The sequence below is a fragment of the Bubalus kerabau genome, chromosome 8 (genome assembly GCF_029407905.1).
Source record: "Bubalus kerabau isolate K-KA32 ecotype Philippines breed swamp buffalo chromosome 8, PCC_UOA_SB_1v2, whole genome shotgun sequence".
Classification (NCBI taxonomy): domain Eukaryota; kingdom Metazoa; phylum Chordata; class Mammalia; order Artiodactyla; family Bovidae; genus Bubalus; species Bubalus kerabau.
Genome location: NC_073631.1, coordinates 110,101,652 through 110,122,234, shown reverse-complemented (window position 1 = coordinate 110,122,234; position 20,583 = coordinate 110,101,652). Strand labels below are relative to the sequence as shown.

Sequence of the window (20,583 nt, the reverse complement as noted above, 5' to 3'; positions counted from 1 at the left end):
CCAATGAATACTCAGGACTGAGCTCCTTTAGGATGGACTGGTTGAATCTCCTTGTGGTCCAAGGGACTCCCAAGAGTCTTCTCCAACACCACAGTTCAAAAGCATCAATTCTTCAGCGCTCAGCTTTCTTTATAGTCCAACTCTCACATCCATACAGGACTACTGGAAAAACCATAGCCTTGACTAGACGGACCTTTGTTGGCAAAGTAATGTCTCTGCTTTTTAATATGCTGTCTAGGTTGGTCATAACTTTCCTTCCAGGGAGTAAGGGTCTTAATTTCATGGCTGCTGTCACCATCCCTGGTGGTTTAGTGGTTAGGAATCCACCTGCCAATGCAGGGGACACGAGTTCAATCCCTGGCTGGGGAAGATCACAAATGCTGTGGAGCAACTGAGCCTGTGTGCCACGGCTGCTAGCCAGAGCTCTAGAGCCTGTGAGCCCCAGCTGCTGAATCCCACGCATCTAGAGCCCATACTCTGCAATAAGAGAAGCCATGGCAACGAGAATCCTGCATATCCCTACAAAGAGTGGCCTCCTATTGCAGCAACGAAGGCCCAGCTCAGGCAAAAATAAATAAATAAATCTTCTAAAAACGTATACAAATAAAATGGAAACATTTTTATATATTTTATTGCAGATTAATAGTTCAGATTTATTCCATATTAATGTCCTCTGTAATATATCTTTATGCAAGACATAATTGACATACTATGCAGTTTCATCATTTTTTCCAATCAATATTATATCCTAAGAATTTCCAAAGTTCTGGTAAGTTGCTAAAATTATTCAAAAATCCTCCTGGTGGACATTTATTTGATACAACAAGCAGTGGTGAGACAAGCATCTTTATTCACAAAGCTTTGTCTCTACTCACCCTCAACATGTATGAGAACTTCAATATAGTTGATTATATTTAACTTCAATATATGGAAAGTTCCATTTAAAAAAAATTTTAAGTTTTACTCTTTGGCCACCGCATTTGGCATGTTGCATTTTAGTTCCCCAACCAGGGATTGAACCTCCACCCACTGTGTTGGGAGTTCGGAGTCTTAACCACTGGACTTTCAGGGAAGCCCCTCTTTTTTGTTTTAATTTGCCCTTATGGCTCTCATATTTTTATTTTGCATTAGTTGCACATTGTCACAGGTCTCCTTTGGAGAAACAGAGTGCTTATTTGGGGATATACTTGTGACATTACATTACAGGTATGCATGGTCAGGATGAGTTGAAGTCCTGGAGTGTGCTGGAATAATGGAAAAAAGAGAGGAGGAAGACTGAAAGTGATGGGAGAAAAGAGGGGAACATGGGATAGGAGATGAGGAAGCCAGAAATACGAGATGAGAAGACAACAAAGGGAAGAGGCATCTAAACTCCAAAAGCCCTCTGAGCCATGGAAGTCACCACACAGGCATCCAAGTGTGGTTTCAGCATCCGAAGAGTCTTCTCAAAGAAGTCCAGACCCTACTGAAACACAAGGCATTCTGATGATCTCACAGTGTGCATAGAAAGAGTAGGGGTTCTCAGTGATTAACTGGAGGGAGTGGGAAAGCTATAGGTTTGTTGGGGAGGGAACAGGGATCATAGTGGGCCAGGGAGAGAGGCCTGGCCTTTCCTTGGGATCTGCTTTGTGGGCGAGGGGAAGGCACCCCGAGGGGATGAGCAACTTCTTCAGGCCCTGGCAGCTCTGGCCAGTCTCCCGGCACGGCCTCTCCCAGCCCCTGCTGGTCAGAGTAGCCGGACCCCATTTAAACATCTGGATGCAAGCTCAGCCATGCTGGGGTTCTCGCTAGCCTCCACTTCCCTGGGCTTGCGGCCCCAGCCTGTGTCTCAGGCACCATGGCTGGTCAGAAGACAGTGCCCAACCGGTTAGTTGCAGAATCCATCTGGCTTAGCTTTCTGTCTCTGACAGACTTAAGAAGCTTCTGTAGAAGAGAAAGAGGGACTATTTCCTGCTCCCTTCACATAAGCTGCCCCAAAGTGGGGCAGAGGGCTGGGGGCACACAAAGAACTGTTCTTCTCAAACACCTAGAGTGGCCAGGATGTGGCTGTAGGAACAAGAACAGATAAACACCAGGGAGGACACAGACTGAGAAATATGATGCCTAATGGCATTAGGTTTATTCTGTGGAAAGCAGAGTTGGAGATTCTCAGAGGCACTTGGTGAGACTAACGGCAGATGGTGTATTATCCTGCCCACCGCCCCCCGCCCCCAGCACACTCCAGGGCCGGACAAGAACCTCTGTCAGATAGGAAACCAGAATCCCAGGGCCCCACAGTGGAGGAGGCCTAAGCAGATGGTCTGCTTTTTAATACCAATCGTCTTGCTTCCTCTGGGCTTTGGGCTTAAAGTTTGGCGTTTACAGCTGGAGGCACAGGGCCCATCCACTTTTCTCCTGAATAGAAAAGATCATGAGTCAGAGGGTCCACAAGCCCTTAGGGATTCTCTCCAGGAAGAGCTCCTGGGTGCTGGGTCTGGAAGGCTTCCTTCTCTCCTGCAGAAGAAGGTGGCCACTCCCCACTCCATCTCAAGCACACCTACCTCTGTATGAGGTTCCATTATTGGAAGTGCCTAGAACATTTTTTTTTTTTTTTTTATTCTTGAATCCATCCTTCTGGGCAACTGATATAATGCAGGGGTGGGCTCAAGGGCAGGTCAGTATGAACGTGTAACTTACCCAGCAGGTGCGCCAGCAACTCCATTCGGTCGGAGCCAAAGAGCATGTGGGTTTCATCATGCAGGTGGGCCACAGTGACGGGCAGCCCAAAAGCCTGGAGAAGTAACAGGGCAGAAGGGTGATGGAGCAGGTGGTGGTTTCAGGGCTGCGGTTGAAGGCTGCAAGTCAATACTGGTCTGAGGTCATAGACACAAAGTAGCCAGAGGTATTCAATGAGAGGTTCCAGGGTTCTAAGGAGAGTTTTCTGTCTCCTCTCTCACCATCTAGCGCTCTCCCTCCTTTCTTTGGGCCCAGGGAAAGGAAGGAAGAGGATGAGGGTGATCTTGGAGATTTCGGAGGACTCACAGTTGGGGAGTAACTTTTGCTCAGGAGCTTGGGAACCCAGTCAAGATTCTCTGTCTCAGCACAGGGTTGGGGACAGAATTGCTCACACCATATTTGCAGGCTGCCTCAGTGGTCTCCTTGAGCTGGTTCTTCACTTGTGGTGTTGAGACCTTTTCTAGAAGTTCCTGGGCTTGTTCCATGGACATGCCAGCCTTCTCTGCAGCCTGAAGGGATGTGGTAGGGAAAATAAGTGTGTCTGCATTAGCGCAGGTGGGAATATCAGGAGAAAACTGTGGTCATTTTATTTTCTGCCCCCGCATTATCCACAGCACTTTTACCTACACATGAGTGGAGGTCTATCTTTGCCAAGAAGGGCTATGTTTTTTGCCTTCAAAATCATGAGATTGGTAGAAAGAGCGGGTGGCAAAGAGGCATAAATGTAGAAATTTAACGCCAGAGGAATTGATACTTTTGAACTGTGGTGTTGGAGAAGACTCTTGAGAGTCCCTTGGACTGCAAGGAGATCCAACCAGTCCATTCTGAAGGAGATCAGCCCTGGGTATTCTTTGGAAGGAATGATGCTAAAACTGAAGCTCCAGTACTTTGGCCACCTCATGCGAAGAGTTGACTCATTGGAAAAGACTCTGATGCTGGGAGGGATTGGGGGCAGGAAGAGAAGGGAACACCAGAGGATGAGATGGCTGAATGGCATCACTGACTCGATGGACGTGAGTTTGAGTGAACTCCGGGAGATGGTGATGGACAGGGTTCATGGGGTTGCAAAGAGTCGGACACAACTGAGCGACTGAACTGAACTGAATGCCAGAGGGCATCTTGAGAGGCCAGCTTCCAAACCACTTCATTAACAGGTCAGGAAAGACTTCCTTGGTGGTCCAGTGGTTGAAGACTCTGTGCTCCCAGTGCAGGGGGCCTGGGTTCAATCTCTGGTCAGGGAACCAGAACCCATATGCTGCAACTAAGAGTTCACGTGTCACAACTAAGACCTGGTGCAGCCAAATAAATAAACATTAAAAAAGCCGAAACAAAACAGGCAGGGGGCCTCCAGTCCAGAAACGGTGCGTATTTTGGTCAGTGTTGAAGAGCTGGGAGTAGCAGAGCCGATGCTAGAATCCAAGTCCCCTGACATTAAGCTGGGGGCTCGTGCCTTCCTACTTCTCAGAATTCCTGAGTCCAAGGGCTGGGCTCAAGAATTTCCTGAGGACTCTGGACAGGGCACATGGCTGCAGCCACCAGTGTCTGGCTTCAAGAGAATGTTAAAGGTTTCACTCTGGGGTTTGCTGGGATCAGTGATTCTCAACTTTGGCTGCACATTAATAGAATATCCTGGGGGAGCTTTTTTGAAAATCTCAGTTTGGATGTCATCCTCGAGAACAAATTACATGGGAATTTCTGGGTGGTGGTGTCCGGGTGCTGCAAGTGATTTTAATACACAGCTGGGGTTGACAAGTATTGCAACCTGACCCCCTTGACCTGGAGTGGGAAATATGAAGTCAGGCATGACTTCTTGTCTTTGACCCGGTTACATCAGAGAAGTGTATTTTGGCCAAGTGCTCAACAACAGGGAACTGGTTCAGTAAACAAGTACACCCACTGAATGGAATGCTATGTGGAACCTAACAATCATTCTCTGCAACAGTTTTAAATGACATGGGAAATGATTATTAAATATTAAGTGAAAAAGCAAGCCAATGCATAGACTTTGCAGGAATGAAAACTCAGGAGGATATACTGGCCATGCTTTACACATTTAACTTTTTTTGTGACTTGTCATTTTATATATTACATTTGAATATGCTTCAGCTATCTTTTGTAAACTTAAAGTGAAAGTGAAAGTCACTCAGTCATGTCCGACACTTTGCGACTCCATGGATTACAGTCTATGGAATTCTCTAAGCCAGAATACTGGAGTGGGTAGCCTTTCCCTTCTCCAGGAGATCTTCCCAACCCAGGAATTGAACCCAGGTCTCCTGCATTGCAGGCGGTTTCTTTATCAGCTGAGCCACAAGGGAAACCCTTGTGGCTTAAGGGGGGAAAAAACTTATGGGGAAAAAATGTGGTGTTGAATTTCCTGATTTAATCCTGAAGAAAAACTTTTTTATATCTAAATATGGCTGGCACACATTTTGACATTTGGAGCTATTTCCACTTTTCTCACTCGGACTTTCTGAATACCTTTGGCTTGAGTCAGTTATCTCTCTTTGTCTTTTCAAAGCCTGTTTTTTATGTCTCTTAGATGTGACAGTGAGGTTTGTGTTGCAGTTTTTAGGGCCAAGACTTGCCACTACTTCAAGTCTCCCCATCTGCAGGCACCCACATGTACCACCTCTCTCCTACTGACTTCTTTCATCAAATACATGTTTCCTTTTTCACTCATGATACATTCTTTCGAGAATCTTAGTTCCAACTGTTTAGTAATTTGGCCTCTCAAACATCCTTTCTCCCCCGGTAACTATGACCTCTTCCACCCAATAATAAACAATGTCCTCTCTGCCCCCAGAGGTCAACTGTCCTCAGATTCCCCAGGAGAGGAGTGGGAACACTCACAGCCAGGATGCTCGGGGGCTCCGTGATGTCTTCATCCTGGGAAGAGGACAGTCAGTACGAGAGGTTGGCATGGTGAGGGGTGAGATGGAGGCCAGTGAACCAGGTCAGTGAACAAGGAGGAGGGCAGGACCTGGGACTCTAGGCCTAGAGGAGGGTCACCAAGTCATCCTGGGTCTCCCTGAAAGTGGGTGCCCAGAGCCCAACCCTCACCCGTGACCAGACGCGCATCCACAGTTCTCTGGACACTTTCTCCAGTAGCTCCGGGTGCTCCATCTTCACCGCAGTGAGGAAGCGCATGGCTGTCAAACTTCCTGTGGGGCAGAGGCACTCGGAGGGGGGCCTCCTCTAGCTTGTTTCCCATGAAGACCAGGTTTTTCCTCCTTCTCATCTCCCCCCCAGCCCCCCACCCAGCAGTGCTCCATCGCCCTCAGCCTTCCATTTGCATTTCTGATCACTGATCCATCCTGCTCTCCCTCCCCTTCTGTCTCTACAACCTTCTGCATGATCAGCTCTGATGCTGAGCTTTCCCAAAGTTTCCTTCACTTAACGAAATCAACGGAACCCCTCCTTTCTGGCCCTGCAATCTCCAAATCCACTGCTGAAACCTTATGCTCCATCCATATCCCACTCTCTTCACCTTTCTTAAGAATCACAGAGAAGAAATCCTTGGGGAAGTGGATGGGAACCTGGTGATGCTGGCTCAGGAGCCTAACGTCACTTCTCAAGTATACGGCTTTGCGGGGAAGCATAGCTGGCGGCTGGTTTCCTGCAAGGGGAAAGTTGGGCTTACTGATGAGAGATCACTTGAGGGTCCCAGACCGGGGATGCACCTACCTGGGTTTCAGGCAGCAGGCATATTACTAGCTGCTGCCGCCAATAAGGAGACCCAGTGGAAGGGCCGCATCCCTGGACGTTTGAAATTAGCCTTCCCTCAAATCCCCGCCAAAAACGCTGCTGCCTTCGTACCGCTGTCTCTCATGATCCCTCCAATTAACGTCGGCTGCAGCTGCAGGCTGATGTTCCAGATATTCTTATATCGGCACAGGACCTGGGGAGGGGCGGAGACGGAGAGTGAAGAGGGCTGAGGGAGAGAAGGGTGTTTCATGGCACTGATCAGCCAGGCTATAGGCTCGAAGAAAGGGTTAGGAGGACACCCTAAATCTGGTTTGAAAAGGCAAAACTCTCTCAATTCCTAGTTATCGATTCCAGGATCTCTGCTCCTGTGGACAGTTTTTATCTGTTCTGCACCCCATCCCCCAAAGCTGACATCGGAGGGCTTATATTCTGGATTCTTTGGAGCTGCTCATCTTCCAAGCCAGTGTGGGAAACCCCAACCTTAAGACATAAAGGTTCCACCTGGAGCCAGCGATCATATCCCGTTTATCAACAAAGTGACCTTCAGTCCTGGCTCTTTACCTGCTTGCCCGAAACCGCGTAGGGCACTGCCAGGAAATTCACGAGACCGAGGTCCCCGCGCTCTTTCCTGACCCCTCCCTCTGCCTCTGTCTCCCCAAGCCCCGGGCGAAGCTGCTTCCCCGGCGTCACCTCGAAGGCCAGCCAGGAGTAGGGGGACAGGACATCGTAGAACAGCTCGAGCGTTCGGGGAACGGGCTGCATGCTGCAGACGCGCGATCGCGAAGCGAACTCAGCCCCCGGAAGCCCGCGGCGCCAGCGTCCTTCCTGCAGCGCGCGGCGGCCCCGCCCCCGCTCCCCGCCTCCGAGGAGGACCGCCCGCGACCCACCCGGGCCGCGCCTCCTCCCGGGGGAACCCGCCCCCGGGACAGAGTCCGGTGGGCGGTTAGTGTGTGCGTGGGTTCCCTGAGGGCACCCGTGGGGGGCGAGGGTGGGGGGGGGTCCCCTGGGGAGCTCGCAGGTGTGCTCACCTGCTGTGCTCGGGGGGATGGGGGGCGTGGCTACCCTGCCCTGGGGAGGAGTGTGGGGCAAAGGGGCGAGGTGTGAAATGCTCGCCTCTACTCTTAGCTGTGCACCTCTGGCAAGCATGTTGACTTCTCTGAACCAGAGAAGGCTTGTTACTGACCGGAGTTCTTGGCCTCCTTCGAACTTCTGCGTGGGAGCGTGCGATTCTTTGTGACCCCATGGACTGTAGCCTATCAGGCTTCAATGTCCGTGGTATTTCGCAGGCAGGAATACTGGAGTGGGTTGCCATTTCCTACTCCAGGGGATCTTCCCCGCCCAGGGATGGAGCCGCCTCTTTGGTCTCCTGCAGTGGCAGGCGGTTCTTGACTACTGGTGCTTCTTATGCAATAGAAATGGATCAGAGGCCTGATAAAAAAATTCAGGAAAGGCGTTATTGGGTCTCCTGCTGGCGGGGTGGGGGGAGGGGGTGTTCCAGAACAAAACATAGGTTCCCTTGCTCACTTCCCAAGTGTGCCCCCCCCGCCCACCGCCCCCAACACACACACACCAAGCTGGCTCCTTATATGGGATGAAGTAGGGATGTGAAGAAAGCTGAGCGCCGAAGAATTGATGCTTTTGAACTGTGGTGTTGGAGAAGACTCTTGAGAGTCCCTTGGACTGCAAGGAGATCCAACCAGTCCATTCTAAAGATCAGCCCTGGGATTTCTTTGGAAGGAATGATGCTGAAGCTGAAACTCCAGTACTTTGGCCACCTCATGGGAAGAGTTGACTCATTGGAAAAGACTCTGATGCTGGGAGGGATTGGGGGCAGGAGGAGAAGGGGACGACAGAGGATGAGATGGATGGATGGCATCAGTGACTCGATGGACGTGAGTCTGAGTGAACTCCGGGAGTTGGTGATGGACAGGGAGGCCTGGCGTGCTGCAATTCATGGGGTCGCAAAGAGTCGGACACAACTGAGCGACTGAACTGAACTGAGGGATGTATCCAGGGATCAGGGCGGAGGGGTAGCGTAGGTGGTTTGTCCACCCTTTAGGTGGTGTTGTGTGCAGGGGGCATGCTCAGACTCAGCTCTTGGTTCCAAACTCCAGCTTTTGCTCCAGGCCCTTTAGAAGTGGCAGTTGGGTTTTTTTGGTCTCTTTGTATCTTTTGTCCAGAATTTGCCCTGTGCATACATGCAGTTATGTTTAGTTCCATATAGTTTCTTTGTATTTTTTGCTCCAGGAGAGGTGTGTCCAAGTGCAAGCATTGCAGCACTTCAGTGAACGATTCCAGGTCCCAGCCTGTCTCATCCTCGTCTCTGGTAAAAACAAAACACTTAATACAATTACATAAAATAAAAAAAAAAATCTGGCAAAATCCAGCCAGTCAAAAAATGACTGGGAAAAATATTTGGGTTCGTTTTGCAGTCAAAAAGCTAGTTATCCTAGTGTATAAAGAGTTGAAAAAAATCAACAAAGTAAAAGAACAGAAGTTCCTGGGAAAGCAGGCAAATCATATGAACAGAGCTTTCACAGAAATGGACAAATAGATGGCTCTCAAACACAAACCTGCATGTCTACATGAAAATTGCAAGTTAAAATTACACTATGCTATGTTTTCATCTATCAAGTTGGCAGTGATCAAAAAGGCTTATGACTCAGGGTGTTGGCAGGGATCTGTGGAAAACCATTGTCTTATGTAAGTGGTGGGAGTGTAAGTCAGTTTAGCAGTACCTTTCTGTTTTAAACATGCACACACCCTTTGACCTAGTAATTCCCTTTTTAAGAATTTATACTATAAACATGTTTACTTACATGCAATGTAATGAGCTGTGAGGTTATTTATTACAGCATTGTTTATAGTAACAAAGATTGGAAAACTACCTAAATGTTCATCCATACGGGGCTAATTCATTAAACCAATATTTATAATATTTTCAACTACAAAAGAATTTGGAAATTCTTTGCGTGTTAATATTGGAAGATATACTATATATTAAAAAGGGAAAAACTAGGTGTAAAACAAGCAAATAATTTATCTTTTTTTTGAAGGGTGTAAATAATCTCTAGGTCTGTGAATATACCATACACACATATATGTTCATTGATACTGACAGAAAAAAACCCGATAAAACCAGTTGCTTTTGAGGAGGGAAGCTAGGTGCCTGGGAGCAGGGCAAGGGGAGAGTTTTTGTTGTATCTGATGTAGTTTTTGTTGTAGCTAATGTTTAACACTTTTTGATTTTTGACCCATGTGAGTATATTATCTACCCCCAAAGGAAGACAATCAGGAAAGAAGGACAGAGCGATGGAGTCAGGAAGAAAAATTTAAAAAAGGAAGGAATTTGCCTTTAGGAACTTGTACTGGCCGAAGAGGGGAGATTTATTTATATGATTTATGAGCATTTGTATATTTTATTTTGATTTAAGGAAAATGTCAATTAGGAAGGCCATTGTATTTGCCAAGATACAACAGAGTATTTACATCACTGGTTCTCAGTGCCCGACATTTTCCTAAGGATTTGCCAAGGATGATGTGAAATTCTGTGTGCTAGCTTCCACACATAAGAAACCACATCCAAATGCAAGAGACTCAAGTTGACATTATTGTGGTTCTAATCTTGGCTATGCTGTACTATATTAAAAGAAGTAGATCTTGGCAAACTGGGTATTTTCAACATGATTTAATAACAAATTTAGTTGGAACATCTTGCAGGTCATCAGGACAAACCAGTGTGACAACATCGTAGCTGAGAACAGCTAATATATACTGTCATTATCACTTTGTAAGTAAAATCCCTGGAGAAGGAAATGGCAACCCACTCCAGTATTCTTGCCTGGAGAATCCCATGGATAGAGGAGCCTGCTGCTGCTGCTGCTAAGTCGCTTCAGTCGTGTCCGACTCTGTGCGACCCCATAGACGGCAGCCCACCAGGCTCTGCCGTCCCTGGGATTCTCCAGGCAAGAACACTGGAGTGGGTTGCCATTGCCTTCTCCATTGTGTGAAAGTGAAAAGTGAAAGTGAAGTCTCTCAGTCGCGTCCCATTTGTAGCGACCCCATGGACTGCAGACTACCAGGCTCCTCCATCCATGGGATTTTCTAGGCAAGAGTACTGGAGTGGCTTGCCATTGCCTTCTCCGACAGAGGAGCCTAGTGGGCTACAATGCATAAGGTGGCAAAGAGCTGGACACGCCTGAAGCAACTTAACCTGCACATACCTGCATAAAATACATACATTTTGGACATGGATAAAAGCAAAAACCAGTGGAAAAACTGAAAATATCTGTAGTAGAGATTATACATACTTTTCTTAATTTTTCAGAGTCCCTCTCAGGCTTTGATCATTTCTTTCTTCCCCCCTTCTTTCTAAAACAGCTTTATATTGAGGTACAACTGACATATGATAAATTGTACATGTGTGTGTACATGCTAAGTCACTTCAGTTGAAGTTGAAGCCCTATGGGCTGTAGCCTGCCAGGCTCCTCTGTCCATGGGGTTCTCCAGGCAAGAATACTGGAGTGGGTTACCAGGCCCTCCTCCAGGGAATCTTCCTGACCCAGGGATCGAACCCGAATCTCTTATATCTCCTGTATTGGCAGGTGGGTTCTTTACCACTAGTGCCACCTGGGAAGCCCCAAACTGCACATATTTCAAGTATAATCTTTGATGAGCTTTGACATATGCATGTACCTGTGAAACCATCACCATTGAGAGTAAATACACCTGTCACCCCCAGAATGCCTTGTGTCTCTTGGCAATTCCCCACCGCTCCCCCCACCTCTATCCTGAAATAACCAGTGGTGTCTTTCTGTCACTAGAGGTTAGTATGCAGGAATTTTTCTGTCACTGTTGGATTAGACTTTTTTTATATACATTAAATTTTCTTCATGTTTCAAAATAAATTTTAGAAGCCAGAGTCACTGTTTCCGGGTATCACAGTTGGAAAGTTGACTCTTGGAGATTAGAAAGGAGGAACTTCATTGGGGATAGACTTTATGATTGTCCCCTTTGGAAAGGAAGGGATGAGAGGGGGAGGAGAGAAAGACCCTGTGCTGTGATGCTGTCTGAACAAAGGCCCAGCCAACCTCCAAGAATTCTGAAGCTAGGATGGTCCTTCAGAGTTGCTCTTTACTTGCCATCTCCTGCCCGCTGCCCCCCAACCCTGCAATAAAGCTGTCATAGGATGTGAGCTGCCCTCAGAAGAGGGCTTGACCTTGACTGAGGTGTAGCTGTCTGCTGGCAACACCCCATGAGCTGGGGGTTGGTCATGTCTGAAAGGGAATCTGTGCAGAGCATCACAGGGCCTCTGATGTAATAATTGTGATATTTCTCCCATCCCAGGGACTTCTTTAAAAATATCATTGCTAGAGAGACCAATTTCAAATTGTGCAGGTGTGGAAATACTTTTAGAGATTTTTCTCAGAATTTGAAAGGACAATCCTTAAATTCAAGTCTAGAGAACGATTCGTTGGTTCATCGATTCACACTTCCCAGTAGTGCAGAATTTCTCAACCTCAGCACTACTGACATTTTGGACCAGACGATTCTTACTGTGTGTGTGTGTGTCGGGGGGATGTGGGGGGGTTGAGGGGTGGGGGCTGGGGGGCTGGGGGGGCAGGCTTCTCGTACACTGTAGGCTGTTTAGTAACATCCCTGACTTTTACCCACTAGATGCCAGAGGCATATTCCAACTCCAGTTGTGACAAAAGATAGGCCCAGTGAAAGAAAACAGATGAAAGGACTCCATATCGTGTGATTTCATTTATGTGAAGTTGTCAGAGAAGGCAGAAAACAGAGCAGTGGTTTCTCCTGGAGGCTGGGAGCAGAAGTGGGAACTGTCTGAAAACTGGGGCACTTTCTGAGGTCACACAACCACTAGATGTCTCCTGAGGGCTTTGAATCACCCCATTGCATGGATATACCACATGCTGTTTATCCATTCACCATTTGATGGGCGTTTGGAATATTTGCAGTTGTTGGCCTTTGCAAAGAATGCTGCCAGGAATATTTACATGTTTTAGTATGAGAAAGCTTTTATTTCTCATGGGTAGATGCCTGGCAATGAAATAATTGGGTCTAACAATCAGTTTATGTTCAACTCTTTGAGAAACTGACAAAACTGTCCTCTAAAATGGCTGTTCAGGTAGGTACTATTACCACCATGGTCCCTGTTTTATTGATGGGGAAACTGAGGCATGGAGAGATTCAGAAACTTGCTTACGGTCATGAAGCTTATAAGTGGTGGAGGTGGGAATTGAACCTGTGGAAATTGGAGCTATGATTTCTAAACCCTTCAGTGGTTGAATGCCTTTCTTGGATCCAGGACCAGCTCCTTAGGACAAAATAACATTCTAGCTCCTGACCTCTGTGAACTTAACGCTAAACTGTGGTGGCCGCGTCCTGGGTTGGAAATTACTCTCAAAGAGGGCACCTGATCACCTTTCCCTGACCAGATTTCAGTTTCAACACTGCTAGAGAACTTGTTATTCAGCTCTGTCCGTGGGAACTGTGCCTGAAAGAATGTCTGTGATGTCCTTTTCCTTCTTTACTTCCAAGGTCATTCCCTAAGCACATTTCAGGCCACTCAAGTATTTTTATCTTTGTGTTCCTCCCGTGAGAAAAATGAACAAACCTAGTGAGCATTTTGCAACTGGGATTTCTAAACTCTCCAGCGGTCGAGTCCCTTTCTTGGACCCAGAACCACCTCCTTAAAACAAAATAACATTCTAGCTTCTGATTCGACATGTGTGCCTGGTGGATTTTTTTATTTTTATTTTTAATGCAGCCTGTGGTAGCCAGCAGTGCACAAGTCTATGGTGGCATATGTTTGCCGACTGGCAGCCACTCAGGGCTTCCCTGATAGCTCAGTTTGTAAAGAATCCGCCTGCAATGCAGGAGACCCTGGTTCAACTTCTGGGTCGGGAAGATCTGCTGGAGAACATATAGGCTACCCATTCCAGTTTTCTTGGGCTTCCCTTGTGGCTCAGCTGGTAAAGAATCCGCCTGCAATGTGGGTGACCTGGGTTCGATCCCTGGGTTGGGAAGATCCCCTGGAGAAGGGAAGGGCTACCCACTCCAGTATTCTGGCCTGGATAATTCCATGGACTGTATGTTCATGAGGTCACAAAGAGTAGGATATGATTGAGCGACTTTAACTGCCCAACTGCTCAAATGACCGTTTGCATCTGCCTGGTTATTCCTCCTGATTTTAAAGGCCTGCACAGTCTTCACTCCCTTCTGTTGTCTATTCTGTTCCTTTGCTAAGAATTGCAAAAGAGCACCACACGCTCCAAACAAACCAGTGAGGAAATGTATTTTCAGGCTTTTAGGTTAATGTGCACATACTTGACAATACACAATTTGGGGAATTGTTTTTAAAGAGACCTTTTTTTCCCCAGAAGTTAGAGCTTGAGGGATCTTAGTTCCCCCAACCAGGGACTGAAACCACACCCCCAACAGTGAAAACTCAGAGTCCTACCTCCAGAAACCATGCTGTGAGGAACATCCTCATCTCTGTTCCCCCTGAATCTGTGCTACAGTTTCTCTTGGGAACGTCCCCAGGAGTGCGACTCTGAGCCAAAGCATATGTGAATCTTTTATTTCACCAAGTCCTGATAGATTGCTCTCCAGGATGATGGTACAGCTTCACACTCCAGCTGGCGACACCAAGCTTTCCTTCCTCCGCTTCCTCGCCAACATTTGGTGATTTGGGGCCATTCTGATGAATGCAGAATAGTATATTATTGTTGGGCCTTTCTGGTTATAAATGAGAGTGAGGGCCTCTCCTGATGCCCACTGAGTCTCCTCTGCCTCTGTGTGTGTGTGTACCCTGGTTTTCCTTGTATAGTCTAGCCAGTGGTCTGGTATGTTGTGAACGTCTTCTTGACAATAATCTGTGCTTTTCATTGACTGGAACTCCAACCAATTTTTGAGCTTTTGGCCCACCCATTCGTCGCAAAATTATTCTATATTTTCTTCTATGATTTTGTAATTTTACCTTCCATATTTAGGTCTTTTATCCATTTGGATACCTTTGTATAAAGTAAGAGGAAGGAAGCCAACTTTATTTTCTTTATTTTCTGTGAGCCTCATCCGCAGTATCATTTAATGAATAACCTATCCTTTGCCCACTTATAGGTGGTTCACATTTTATCATATCTTACGTTCCAGTGGATAAATGAGTCCATTTTCATGCTTTATTAGTCTGACTATAACTTAGCAGTATGTCTTCATATCTGGGAGAGGTAAGTATGCCTTACTGTCTAGTGCTCAGACACTCAGTTGTGTCCGACTCTTTGTGACCCCATAGATTGTAGTCCACTAAGCTCCTCTGTCCATGGGATTCTTCAGGCAAGAATACTGGATTGATACTGAATAATGGGTTGCCATTTCCTCCCCCAGGAACCTGGAGACTGAAACCGTGTCTCCTATGTCTCCTGCTCTGGCAGGTGGATTCTTTACCGCTAGTGCCACCATAGATGCTTGTATTCTTCTATGGAAGTTTTAAAGTAAGTTGTTGGGTTCATTAAAAATTGATATTTTATTTCTACAAATATTTAGTAAATTTGTGATAGGTAGGTTCCTTTCTATATGGTTCTTATTCACCTTATATTGTTACTGCTTGCCATAGTATCTCACATATACAGTAGCTCAGTAAATTGTTCAAGTGATTTAGGTCAGTCTCGTTTCTGGGAGAGCGTTTCAGGTAATCGAGTGATGTGATAAGTGGAGTCACATTTGAAGCCATCTTGTCTTCTTTTGAGTGAGAGGAGAGAGGCGAGGAAAGCAAGTATCGGGGGCTGACCCTTCTCTAACAGGAACTACTGTAAGTTTAGTTTTATTTCTTATAAGATTGAAAATAACTTCTGCCTGGAGTTTTACAGATGGCTGCACTCAAGGATCACTAACTGGGTTCCTAATGGATTTTCAAAGGAAAATATGAAGCTTAAACTGGGAGATGAAAGGGGGAAAATGTCAGTTCTCTCCTATGATTGAATTAATGACTTCTTGTGTATTGAGTAGCAAATAACTCTGCAGAAAGGGTTTGTGCTGCGGAAATGAGGAGGTTGCCACCTAGTGGCGGTAAGCCTATATAACACCATTTGATTTTCTGTCGCGAATATAACATGCTAAGGTATGCAAGGCACTATTCTAAGAATTTTGCTTGTTACAACAGTAGCCCCATGAGACAGAGATGTTTATTACCTCTAGTTTAAAGATGAGGACATCGAGCCTCCCGGGAGTTAAGCAACTTGCCCAAGGTCACAGAGCTAGTATTGTGTTGAAATATGGGTTGTGTAGCTCTGGAATCATTAAATTCAATCTTTCTTCTGTTTTGCCCGAGAAGACAGAGTATGCAGGTGTAGTTGATTCCTACAGCAGGAGGGGGTGGATGGCATGCATTTCTTCCCCCAACTTCCGGTCCAGTGACATCTCCTTCTTAGTTCAAATTCCATCATGGTGGGTGAATTTACACAATGGAAATAAAAAAAATTCTACACATAGGGATTTCTTTTCTTTGTCTCCTTCTTCCTTCCCACTTCCCTTCCTCCTAATATCCCTTCCTTCCTTCCTCCCTTTATTTTCCAGAGAAAGACTTTGCCAATATACCCTGGGTGAGAATGTCTAATAATTCAGAGATACAGTCCTAAGCTTTCTTTAGGAAGGCTGGAGGAGAGATTTGGAAAGTAATTAAAACCTAGTTTTGAGAGAAAAAAATGGACAAAGGGATCTTAAGATTTTCCTTCTTGATATTTTTATATGAGAACAGAAACAGGTAGGTTAGGACTAATGTAGAACTCCTTAAAATAAAGAATAATGTGAAATTACCCAACTGCTTTATGAGAAAACAGAACAATTGCAGGGTCTGTGTTGCTGAGCACTCATTACAAATGGCCAAAGAGACAGAGGAATCAGGAAAAATAAGCAGAACCATTTTTAGAGGGAGTTTAGCTAAGTTTAGGCTTCCCAGGTGGCTCAGTGGGTAAAGACTACGCCTGCAATGCCGGAGACACAGGTTTGATCCCTGGATAGGGAAGATCCCCTGGAGCAGGGCATGGCAATCCACTTCAGTGTTCTTGCCTGGAGAATCCCATGGACAGAGGAGCCTGGTGAGCAACAGTCCATAAAGTCAAAAAGAATCGAACATGACCAAAGCAACTGAGCAGAGAAGGCAATGGCACCCCACTCCACTACTCTTGCCTGGAAAATCCCACGGATGGAGGAGCCTGGTAGGCTGCAGTCCATGGGGTCACTAAGAGTTGGACACGACTGAGTGACTTCACTTTGACTTTTCACTTTCATGCATTGGAGAAGGAAATGGCAACCCACTCCAGTGTTCTTGCCTGGAGAATCCCAGGGACGGGGGAGCCTGGTGGGCTGCTGTCTATGGGGTCGCACAGAGTCAGACACGACTGAAGCGGCTTAGCAGCAGCAGCAGCAGCATAAGCAACTGAGCAAGTTAAGTGCAGCAGAGCCTACATAACCATTGTTGACATTGGCAAAGTAGAACTGGAAGACCCAAAATTCATAGGACAAACACACAAATGGCAATTTGAAGGCAATCAAAACACAGACTGAGAATGGCCCTGGCATTTAGGGGAAACGACACAAAGTTGCTACAGTTGCCTACTTTAGGACCCACAGAATCTTTTGGGTTAAGGCTACTGGAAATATTTGAGTCATAGAATAACCCTACTCATACTTTCAATAGACAGTACTGGTAAAATGTTGGTAGTGTTTGAGATTGTGAAACACAGAGGATCTTTGTACTGTTTCTCCTCTTTTCTGTATTTTGGAAATTTTCTGTAATTGAAGTTTAACAAGAGAACCAAGCTTTTAGGCCCTGTAGATGATTATACTCTGTAGACTGAAAAAAAAAAAAAAAAAAGCAGCAAGACCTGTCAGAAAAGGTAGGCCTGAGATGCAGTGTGCCGGGCTTTGTATGCCAGTCTGAAGATCTATAGTAAGAGGAGGCTTTTCGGCAGGTGCATGTGTGAAGTTCAAGTGTGTGTATATCTGCTTGTAAAAGAAGGAAGCAGAAGAGAATATCATGACTGCAATTGAAACCTGAATTTAGCCTCAGTCATTTGGATGGCTATGGTTTTTCCAGTGGTCATGTATGGGTGTGAGAGTTGGACTGTGAAGAAGGCTGAGCACCGAAGAATTGATGCTTTTGAACTGTGGTGTTGGAGAAGACTCTTGAGAGTCCCTTGGACTGTAAGGAGATCCAACCAGTCCATTCTGAAGGAGATCAGCCCTGGGATTTCTTTGGAAGGAATGATGCTAAAGCTGAAACTCCAGTACTTTGGCCACCTCATGGGAAGAGTTGACTGGTTGGAAAAGACTTTGATGCTGGGAGGGATTGGGAGCAGAAGGAGAAGGGGGTGGCAGAGGATAGGATGGCTGGATGGCATCACTGACTCGATGGACGTGGGTCTGAGTGAACTCTGGGAGATGGTGATGGACAGGGAGGCCTGGCATGCTGCAATTCATGGGGTCGCAGAGAGTCGGACACAACTGAGCAACTGAACTTAACTGAACTGAGGGTGACCAACTGCTCTGGTTTGCTCAGACACCAAGGTTTTTCTGAGATATGGGAATTTCAGCTTTGAAACCTGCCTGGTTGGTCACGTTAGTGATGATGGCAGATGAAGTGTACAAATGGTGACAAGTTCTGTGTTTGAAGGGTGCTTGATGGATAAGGAAACAGGAAAAAAACCAGGCAGCTGAACAGATTTGAAGTAGAAGATGGAGAATTTTAAAAGAGGGGGTGGTCACAAAGCCCTGTGCCATGGGGGACCCAAGAGGAAGGAGACTCAGGTGTAGGGTTTGACTTTGTGGAATGACCTTTTCAGATCAGGAATTGCCAGACACTTTCTTCAACTACTACTTAGCCTTTGAAATAAAAAAAAACAAAAATTTCTGCCATCAGGTACAATGAATATAATCAGTGCCAAAACATTAAGCTGTATTAGTAGTTTTTGATATTAGGATACAGATACAGAAATTAGTTAAATAATTCATGATAAGATAAACTGCAGAGGCAAAGGTGTTTTAGTTACTAACAATTTGATTAGTTCACTCAAAAGTTAAAACCATAGCTTGCAGTATTTGGAGATATTCGATTTTTGTTCATTAACCTAAATCTCACATAAAGTTGAACAAATCTTAGTCAAAAATAAAGATTATAAAACATAAACACACAGATAACTGAACACAGTCCAGGGCAAATCATTTTAGCCTCCTTGCTCATCTTCCTCACCATAATTAACTGATGGATGGAGTCCACTTAGCCTTCATTTTGCTGTGATGTGATGGAGGTCCTGGCCCAAGGTTTTAGAGAAGAGATAGATGAGTTAGTCTTTCAATATGACAGTGGCTAGTTTTCCTTTGTTAGCAGGCTGCCTCAGGCAGTGTGGAGAGTAGATCTGACTGTCTGTTTGCAGCTTGAACTTTGAGCTTCATCCACCAAGCTGTCTGGGTACTGATTCCCTGGAGCATTGTTCCATCATCTGCTCAACCACCACGTCACATGGCTTTTCTTTTCCTGTACCTCAGTCCCTCTGTGGCCAGAGCTTGCCTGTGACTTTATCTCCTTTCTGTTGCTGTCTCCACACTCTCCATGAGCACACCTCCACGAGGACTTCACCCAGTCCTACTTCCTGATGCTGCTGCCTATAAGGACCATCTCAGGTAGGGTGAGGGCTTCCATGGTGGCTCAGATGGTGAAGAATCTGCGCAATGCAGGAAAACCAAGTTCGATTCTTAGGTTGGGAAGATCCCCTGGAGAAGGGAATGGCAACCCACTCCAGTATTCTGGCCTGGAGAATTCCACAGACAGAGGAGCCTGGCAGACGATAGTCCAAGGGGTCCCAAAGAATAGGACATGACTGAGTGACTAACACAGGTGGGGTGGGGAGCCTGGAATAGGTCCCCTGCTCGGGCAGGTGATCAGAGGTGGCAGGCGAGGAGTGAGTGGTGAGGATAGGAGTTAAACCACGGTTCCTTCTGTCTGCAACCTCAGCAAAGGATCCAGAGTCCTTCTCTCGCCCACACCCCCACACCAGTCTCCTGACAGATACTCTGTTCTCCCTTGGGAAGCCATATTGTGACTAGGAGGAAGTGCTGGAGGGTGGCTGCAGGTCCCTGTAGAGGTGAGCACTCCACGTGGCTCGTCTGAGTTTTCCAAGGCATCTTTCCAGGCCTTTGAATCCATAGGCAAGCACATGTTTCTCCCTGTGTTGATAAGTAGAATGTGAGTTGAGGGCCTGTTCCACTAAGTGAGATGAGATTAGAAGCCAAACCGGGATCCCATGAGGTCTCCTGTCTTTCCCAAGAGTTGAATTCCATCCTCTCCCTGTGAAGTGTTTCTGTCACTCATGGTCCCAGGTGCACTCAGGGCTTCCAACCATGATATATTGTTGCATCTGGTTTGAATAAACCAGGGATTTATTTGCAGTCTCTGAGGGCTCTGGGGGAGGAAATGCAAACAGCAGCTTTCCCTAGTGAGGGCCGCAGATAACAGGACCCCTATGTTTTGCATCCTTAGGCACTGATGGGGATCTCCAAGGATGCTCAGCGGGACATTTCTTCTCTCCGCCCTCATCTTTCCTAACTGGCCAGTGAGACTGAGAGATAAGCGTTCTATTCTGAGTTCCTCTCTCTCCAGCCCGAAAGGAGATAATCAGGAAGACCAGGACTTGTAATATTTTGTAGAGAAGGGGTTTTAATTATGAACATTTGCAGTTTGAGGCACAGCGCTGACCCCGCAGTACACAGACCTCCTCTGAAGTGTTTTCCACATTGTAGTTTAACGAGTTGTTCTTTCCCAGCCTCTGGGCTCAGGGAGGTGAAAGTTTTGTCGCCTTAACCTTTGAGTTCTCAGCATCCAGTTCAGGGAGTAGCCTATACACAGTACACTTTTGTTGAATGAATAAATGCATTTACTTTCATATGGAGGTTTCTGGTTTATTATGCACAGATGTATTATTTCCTCTGAACCTCCAAACAACCCCTTGAAGTGAATATTCCCATCATCGCTGTTTCCTGGGCAGGGAAACTGAGGCTGAGAAAGGTTTAGTGACCTTCCAAAGATCACCCGAGTGGAGACTCAAGTCTAGATCTTTGACACCAAGGATCTTCCAGGTCCTTCTCCAG

At 46.3% G+C, this 20,583-nt stretch overlaps 1 protein-coding gene and 1 long non-coding RNA gene across 3 annotated transcripts in view; one reads left to right on the top strand and one right to left on the bottom strand.

Annotated features, from left to right (window-relative positions):
* Positions 1-20,327, top strand: part of LOC129659612 (uncharacterized) — a 31,328-nt gene extending 11,001 nt beyond the window's left edge. The window contains exons 2-5 of the long non-coding RNA XR_008718150.1: positions 5,519-5,668; positions 8,668-8,746; positions 14,827-14,933; positions 19,976-20,327. This is a non-coding gene — a long non-coding RNA (uncharacterized LOC129659612). The remainder of the gene's footprint in view (positions 1-5,518; positions 5,669-8,667; positions 8,747-14,826; positions 14,934-19,975) is intronic.
* Positions 1,563-7,347, bottom strand: GSTK1 (glutathione S-transferase kappa 1). 2 transcript variants are annotated; one of them, XM_055591171.1, is made up of 8 exons: positions 7,111-7,343; positions 6,532-6,613; positions 6,203-6,331; positions 5,776-5,876; positions 5,566-5,601; positions 3,108-3,224; positions 2,677-2,770; positions 1,563-2,394 (listed from the first exon to the last, which is right to left on the bottom strand). In XM_055591171.1, exons 1-8 carry the CDS (start codon positions 7,180-7,182, stop codon positions 2,345-2,347), a joined length of 681 nt encoding a protein of 226 aa, XP_055447146.1. In that variant the 5' UTR covers positions 7,183-7,343; the 3' UTR covers positions 1,563-2,344. The 2 variants fall into 2 exon arrangements, 1 of the variants encoding a protein (XP_055447146.1); XR_008718149.1 differs by having other exon boundaries at positions 2,366-2,394; positions 3,022-3,224; positions 7,111-7,347.
* Positions 20,328-20,583: the final 256 nt, after the last annotated feature.

Excerpts from the sequence above, each read along its gene's own strand:
- GSTK1 (XM_055591171.1), bottom strand. The coding sequence starts at position 7,182 with ATGCAGCCCGTTCCCCGAACGCTCGAGCTGTTCTACGATGTCCTGTCC. Across the intron at positions 3,225-5,565 it reads AGCCCCCGAGCATCCTGGCT|GCTGCAGAGAAGGCTGGCAT; the intron begins GTGAGTGTTCCC and ends ACATCCCTTCAG. Across the intron at positions 2,395-2,676 it reads GTTGCTGGCGCACCTGCTGG|GAGAAAAGTGGATGGGCCCT; the intron begins GTAAGTTACACG and ends TTTTCTATTCAG.